The 7930-nt window shown below is 31.9% G+C and overlaps 1 protein-coding gene across 1 annotated transcript; it reads left to right on the top strand.

The window, feature by feature from the left end:
• The first annotated feature begins 5295 nt into the window (after window positions 1-5295).
• On the top strand, window positions 5296-6230 carry LOC111366539 (probable calcium-binding protein CML41). The gene has a single exon (XM_022987277.1). The coding sequence runs from the start codon at window positions 5409-5411 to the stop codon at window positions 5994-5996; it is 588 nt and encodes a 195-aa protein (XP_022843045.1). The 5' UTR covers window positions 5296-5408; the 3' UTR covers window positions 5997-6230.
• Window positions 6231-7930: the final 1700 nt, after the last annotated feature.

The raw sequence follows: 7930 nt of genomic DNA on the forward strand, positions 1-7930 counted from the left end.
TTTTTTTTTTTTCTTTTTTTCTTTTTTATGCTTGAAAGGTGAATACATTGCGATTATATACCAAATGTAATGCATTATGAGTGTTAGGATTTTAGGGTATAAAAAAACACTAAAACGTGTGAATTGGAAAAAGTTTGCAATGAGTGTAACAATTGGATGCGACTCTTCAATTGCAAAATGTGCATGATGAAAGGTAATGACCTTTCATTAAGGTGCAATCTCCACATTAAATATGAAATTGTAAGATCTAATGGTCAAAATTAATTTTACCAATAGATGGGACTGTTAGGAAGAGACGGATGAAAATCCATAATAGGATTTCCTAATTCCATATTCTTCAATCAAAATCAATTCATAATAATTGATTTCTAATTCTTTCTTTCTCTAAATTTTATCCAAAGAATTTTCAGATTATTTTGAGTTTCTTGTTCAATATTGATTATTTGATACCATTCTAAAAGAGTACAGTCAAGCGTTGGTTCGTCCAACAAAATTAATTTTGTGCTATATTAATTTTGAAAAAAGGGTTGTATCTTGGGAGTATCGCTTCATTTTATTTCAGTCGATTTCTACATTTTCTACATTTGAAGTAGTGATTTGCTCATTATTATGCACATATTATGAGTCGGTGAGTCGTTACTCTAGTATTTGCATGCACGTGTTTTTAACTAACAAAATATAATTCATGCTCTGATTTTTTCAACAATCTTAAGACGGACCCCACTTGTACAATTTATATTATGGTTTTAGAGAGATATTTCTTAATCATTCTAAATCTCTCTGCATTCTATGGCTAAATTGCATGTTTAGAAATTGTTATGCTTGAAAATTGAGGCTTAGGATTATTCGATGATTCTTTACAAAAAGAATTGCAAGGCACCATTGTTATGAAAATGCATATATTTTGGAGCATGTCATTTTTGTTACCATAATAATGTGATACTGCATAATTGATTCTCTTCATCTTCAAGTTTGTTCGGTCATTCAAATTTGTAAAAATCCATATCAATTAGTACATGCATTCGTTTATGTGTCAAGGGCACGTTGATTTTGAAATGCGAATAAATAAATGTCGAATGCACGTACATTGCTTCTGTTCAGTAAGTCTTGAAAAGGCAGTGCTTGCGTTTTGTCGAAATTCTAACATGACACCAAAGGTGCATTCTTTCATGAATCAGTGTGTATATCTTCAACCATTTTTAATCCAAATTGCGCTAATTACTTTATATTTATAATGTCACACTTTTGCATTTGACATCAATAGAGATTGGATGTCAATTTATTTTTGTTTATTTCAAACTCGATCGTTGTAAATAAATTCTTTATTCCACATTAATGAAGATATTGGATTCTTTCATTCTTCATTCGGAGATGGAAATCATCAATTACAAGGACAAATGACTTTTGGTTATATTATTTGCTAACAAAATGAAAGGGCATGTTGTACTAAAGTGAAAGTACGTGAACTTTCACGTGAAGCAGTGCTTATGAAATTTTGTCTTTAACCCTTACATTTGACTAATCGATAATCACCCCAAAGGTTAGAACAGAAATCAATACCACAGTGGGGCAGATTTCGATTAACAATTTCAATGGTTTGAAATAATAATATATTATTGGTGTCCGGAATGACCAAAGTGGTGCTATGACTCAATTTATGTCTGGTGCTCACTGTCAAGCGCTGCTAATTAATCTGAAAGTAATGCATTTTTACGTTGCTCTTTCAACAGTGACTAGCTTTTGGTCAATTTGATATTTTTCCCCGACTGAAAATGGGTTTAGCATTGAGAAAAACACGAAATGTATTTATTTGCCATATATAAAATGGTTGGATGTTATTAAACTCACAAAGTAGCACTTAGATGCAGTATTGAATTGCAGGAAAACTATCATCGGATAGTGTGGCACAAGTGCTTTTCATGCATTATCATTTTTCCTATATACCTCGTTTTGCGATCAGGCTTAATGTGATGTGACTCATGAACTGAATCTTGGTATGTGCATTGACCATGATATGTCCAATTAAAGTTGGGTCAATGAGTATTAAATAAGACTGCAATTTCTTTGAAATGGGAAAAAGGGTTTTCATTTCTATTTATGAATTGGTAGTCTCAAACATGATAGAGCATGAGCTTTCATGAGACATTGACATTCCTAGTCGATGTTGACTAGAGGCGGGATAAATTGTTTATTTGGTAGATAGACATAATAATGATATGATCGAACTTGAAAAGATTGGACTAAAGTTCGGATACACCATGGAACTTGTGGGGGTGGCGTTATTTCTTCAAATTAGAATATTGAGATATTTGAAGAATATTCAAAATGATAAACTATGCTATGGTGAAACCTTGTTAAACTTAACAATTGCATAATGTTTAAAATTGGATATTCAATGCAAAGGTTCAAAATTTACTAGTAAATATGTTTTACTATTTAGAGTGGTTGTTTCGTGGAAATTCTCCATACAATTTGAGAATTGAAGAAATAGAGCTTAAAAATCTATGCTGTAGACATAATACAATTTGGCAGTTGCTCTCAAACAATTGTGATTGTTTTAACGAAGGATAATCTAGTGAAACTATTTGCAAAGAGATTATTTAGAGAGTGAATAAATTGCTCATCGAGGGAAAGAGGTGTAAATTGGGTCAATTTAATGAAAACCTAACATGGTGAATGGAGATCTCATGGATTAGGTTCAATAGGAAAGCTAGTTATGATTGACTCGATTGAAAGGCACTTCAAAGTTTTAACTCCTCCCCATTTCTATGATGCAAATAAGTGCTGCGTCCAAAAGATTCGTTAGGATAAACTATTTTTTTAATGATGACTATATCTAGTAAACAGTACATGTGGAGTATTGTAGGGTTCTTTTTATAGAACATCATCTATATGAGTACGAACTTGGTCGGTTCTATGATAATTTTACTTAGACGAATTTTCTAGAGCACTTGCAAAACAAGAAAATTCATGGCTGAAATAATAAAAACAACAGAGAACCAAAGTTTGATATAAGATATAATGTGTTCGATCTATTGTCTATCTATTGTCTAGACTTACAATAATGATCAACAGTTCAAAACGTTGTGTTCACTAATTAGCCAAGTGAGTTCGACAGATTCTTACTAGGGAAGATTCAAAGCGAAAGCTACCGATACTCATGCATTATATTTCAATTGTACTCTTATTCATCTTCTTTATTCTGAGTCGACTTCATCCATTCATACGAGGGATTGTTGAAATTTAAAGGCATATCAAAAGATCAAAATGTGTGAATTGGAAAAAGTCTCAAATGGGTGTAACAATTAGGTGTGACTCTTCAAGTGCAAAAGTTGCATAATGAAAAGTCATAACCTTTTATTAAGGCACAATCTACACCATTATATATAAAATGGTGCAATCTAATGGTCAAAATTAATTTTGTCAATAGATGAGACCGTTAGGAAGAGACGTGAAAATCTATAAATATGACCCTCCTAATTCCATTTTCTTCACCACAATTTCTAATTCTTTCTTTCTCTAAATTCTGTCAAAAGAATTTCCATATTATATTGAGTTTCGTGTACAATATTTATTATTCGATATCTTCCATTCTAGAATAGCACAATCAAGCATTGATTCACAAGACAAAATTAATGTTGTACTATATTAATTTTGGAAGAAGCTTTGTATTTTTGGAAACAGATGTTCATTTGATTTTGTTATCACTAGTACAAGAGGCGACACTATCTTAAGGAGATTTGCATTAGCATATCTCACTTTATTTTATCTCCTTCAATTTTTGCATTTTTTATATTTGAATAAGTAGTGATTTGCTCATTATAATGCACGTACTATGAATCGGCCCTTGTTTGAGCCTCATTCTTTTGCAAAAATTCATTTTTCAACAGTGTTTTGACATCATTTCAATTACAAATTCTTCAATAAAATAATATTACACATAAATTTAAAACTTTTCCTTTATTTTTTAACTACACATTTCCCATCAATACACTATTCAAAAATTCATTCTATCCCAAAAAATGGAGCCAAACAAGGGCTCGATGAATCGTTAATCTAGTATTAGCATGCAAGTGTTTTTATTAATGAAATATAATTCATGGATTAGTTCATCCAACAAGAAGTTAGGCAAAGGATCAATGCTCTTTGTCTGTCCCAAAGCCACTGATAAAATCGGCAAACCTAATTCTGTTAGGCGACTTAAGTTTTTGCACGTGGACTTAATGGCAAGCCATATGTTATATGCTTTTAAGTGGTACACATTTACAAAGTTTCAACTTGTCTTTCTAATTCGATTAAACAATTTAAGATATGAATAATATTATTTGTATATAATGAAGTTACATAATAATTTATACACGGATGATGTGTTAAAAAGAAAGTGGATATTTTTTCTATTTGTTTTAAAAAATTTTGATTCAATCACATTTCATCACATCATCTGTATATAAGTCATTATGTATATGTGTTTAAAATATCAACTTTGAACTTAAAAGTCATATTGTGAAATTTACGTCCTGGCATGGGTGAATTTACACTTTAATTGTCATTGAATAGTTTATTTGGTTGATTCTATTTTTATCAATAAGATCAATTTATTTTGATTGAGTGATCGAGTGTTATCTTAGGATTTTACACTAGTAGAGATCAATGAATAAATTATTGATAGTCTAATTAGTTTTGACAATATTGAAGACGATGTATTTGACAATATTGATAATGATATAAATATTGTAAGAAAATGAGTAGGCAACATTTGTAATAATGTATTCAATTATCTTTATTAATGTTATATTGTTTGGAAAAAAAATAAAATCGTAAGTTAAATTTTGATCCCACAATAAATAATATTTGACTCCGTCGCTACGTCTTGACTCCACTTTCACTCAAACCCTTACTGATGTCTAGACGTATAAATTAGGTTTGAACCGTATCATGGGTCGCCCCGCTAGAGAGGCAAACCCAGCCATAAGTCATTAATTGCCTGTTCCCCCCCCTCCCCCCTTTTAATTTTAAAAGTGTATTATAGAACAGTGATTGATGTTGAAATGTGTTGTTAAAAAAGAAATAATTTTTTTTTTAATTTATGTATAATATTATTTTTAATGAATAATGTATGATTGAAAATGTATACTGTAAAAAAATAATGATTGATAAAGCTAAAGTAGTTAGCGTAATGCGGACGTGAGAATCAATGGAGGTCAGTACAAGGTCAATTATTTGGGCCCTTGAGAAATTTCCATGCAGGTTCCAGCATTGGAAAGTTTAACCTAATAATTCAACCAGTAAGTTGTACCTAGCAATTTCATGGCAATTGCTTTATGCTTCTTCCTTTTTCCTTCAAAGCCTTTTATTTAGTTCTCGACCCTATATATTAAGGGCCCGAAACTCCTCTTTGTTTCACAAAAATGGAACCCATTAAAATTTCCAGATCTTTTCGTAGTTTTTCTCCAAAGAAGCTTACGTTGAGTTTACTACAATCAAAATCAAAATCAAAATCAAAATCAAAATCCTTAAGCTCTCCTAGGACTCCAAAATCACCAATTACGACACCACGACGAAACTCGAGTAGTAACAACTCAAGAGAGGAGGAATATAAGGAAGTTTTTCGTCGTTTTGATGGTGATAATGATGGAAAAATTTCTGCACATGAACTAAGATCCTATTTTGAATCTGTAGGAGAGTATATGTCCCACGAGGATGCTGAAATAGTGATAAATAATCTTGATACGGATAAAGATAATTTTCTTGATTTTCAAGATTTTATGAAGCTAATGGAGAAAGAAGGTGAAGAGGAGGATTTGAAGAGAGCCTTTGAAATATTTGAATTGGAAAAAGGTTCGGGTCGGATTACGCCCAGAAGTTTGCAGAGGGTTTTGAGTCGATTAGGGGACTCGAAATCATATGATGAGTGCGTGGCTATGATTCAAGTTTATGATATGGATGGTAATGGCGAACTTGATTATCAAGAATTTCAGCAAATGATGATGGCTTGAATTTTATTAAGGTTTTCTTGATTATGCTTTTAAGAAAATAATGTGTAAAAGTTTGATTTTTGTGAAGTAATTGTATATAAAAAATAAAGCATGCAAAAGCATCTGCCGTGAATAGTAATTACTAATTACTGCAATTTGTGTGTGGAAAGAAATTTACGGTTTTTAAGTTTCCTATTAGTTAGTAAGTTTCTACCGTGTTTATTTATTATGAAAATTTTATTCCTTTTCTAGCTAGTAATCTGTTCTTCCTTATTTGCAACAATTCTTTACTTTGGATTTAGAATTTTTCTACTCCATACATGATGTTAATTTCTTACGGTTTTGAAAGAGGTAAAGTTTCTAGGATTACATTAATTAGTTAAAACTTAATTGTTTTCGAATGAATTAAAATGTACAAAAATAACTTATAAGTAAGAAAAATATCTTAAAATTTAGAGAAAATTGCAGTCACGATTTCAAACCTTTCTTCTTTTTCTTTCGTAGACTTTACACAAACTTTTAGTTTGTACCACTCATAGGCCCAAATCTTTGAAATAGTCGAACCAGAAGGACGTTCCATCTATTTGACTATAGTTGATCAGAATAGTGAATTTTGACATATTTTGATCAATTTTTAAAAGAGTAAAATGGTTAAGTTACGTTTTTTTCACAAAAAATATAATTACAATAATTAAATCAAGAACGAAAAAAAACCCCCAAAATCGTCGTCACTAGTGGCTGATCGCTGTCGTCGCCCACCTTGCCAACACCATCGCTACCTCAAACTAAGGCACTACTACCTAAAACTTAACTCCATCCCATAACCAATCCCCTTCATTCCAAGAACTTCTTGTCAACAACCTTCACCTCATTCTCTTCACTCATATACAATATTTTTGTCAAATCGACACCAACCTACCGCTATCGCCACCTTAGACTTCGGCCCAACTTCAACTTAAAGGCAGAGCCCCACCACCACTACGAACCTATCCTTGGATTTAATTTTGTTGTTTTTCTTCTATAGTACCTCGACGTGACACGAGTATCTGAACTCTAGTTTGAGCCCATAATACCATTTTGATAAGACGATGATGAGATAAGTAGAACTCATTGCTTTGCTGTGTCATACAATTGATTTTGGCCATTCGAGTTCGTTTAGGACTCCAAAACTACTTTTAAAGTTTTTAGTGCTATTTTTGTCATTAAGTTTATTTTGAATTCTTTTCAACTTTAGTTTGTTTAAAGGGAAAATTAGGTCCAATACCCTTAGAAAATAACTAATTTGATTAGTACCCTAATAAATAATTAAATATTTTAAGAACGTATTAATTACGTTATTAAACCGCAAAACCCCCATCCCACCAATATAGCTCTTTCATCAGAACATATTAATTATTATCCTTCCAAGCTTACTCAACTGCTTCTGACTACGATGAGGAAGGAGGACGACTAGAAAATCCTACGTCGAGGTAGGCTCCAGCACTATTGGTTAAGATAGCCATATTTAATGTACTGAACCTGAATCCAATTCCAAACTGATGCCTATTTATTGCCCCACTCCGGCTCCGAATCTCGAAGAATCTCCCTGTTGAGGCTCCGATTCCTAGAATGTAACGAGAATTTCTGATATTTAGAGAATTTGCAGGAACTCTCCAATCTTTTAGAAAAGAGCTGAGAATTGATATTGGCAAGTGATTTCAAGTCGATATGATTTTAGATTTGATTTCTTTGTTTACATCCCCAATTTTGAGGCTGAAACGTTGATTGATTTGTTCAATTTCTTCAAATGATGTTTTTTCTCATTCTAATTCTACATTGTTCGCTACAATGTCGAGATTAGATCATTTTATTTTGTGGCATTATATTGTTAATGCAATCAAGTATGGAAAGAAAGACGGAGTGATGGAGTTTAGGGGGATAATTAGGAATGATTTGTTGATGAGAGATCGAAATTG

Source organism: Olea europaea, chromosome 18, assembly GCF_002742605.1.
Source record: "Olea europaea var. sylvestris chromosome 18, O_europaea_v1, whole genome shotgun sequence".
In the NCBI taxonomy this organism is placed as follows: Eukaryota; Viridiplantae; Streptophyta; class Magnoliopsida; order Lamiales; family Oleaceae; genus Olea; species Olea europaea.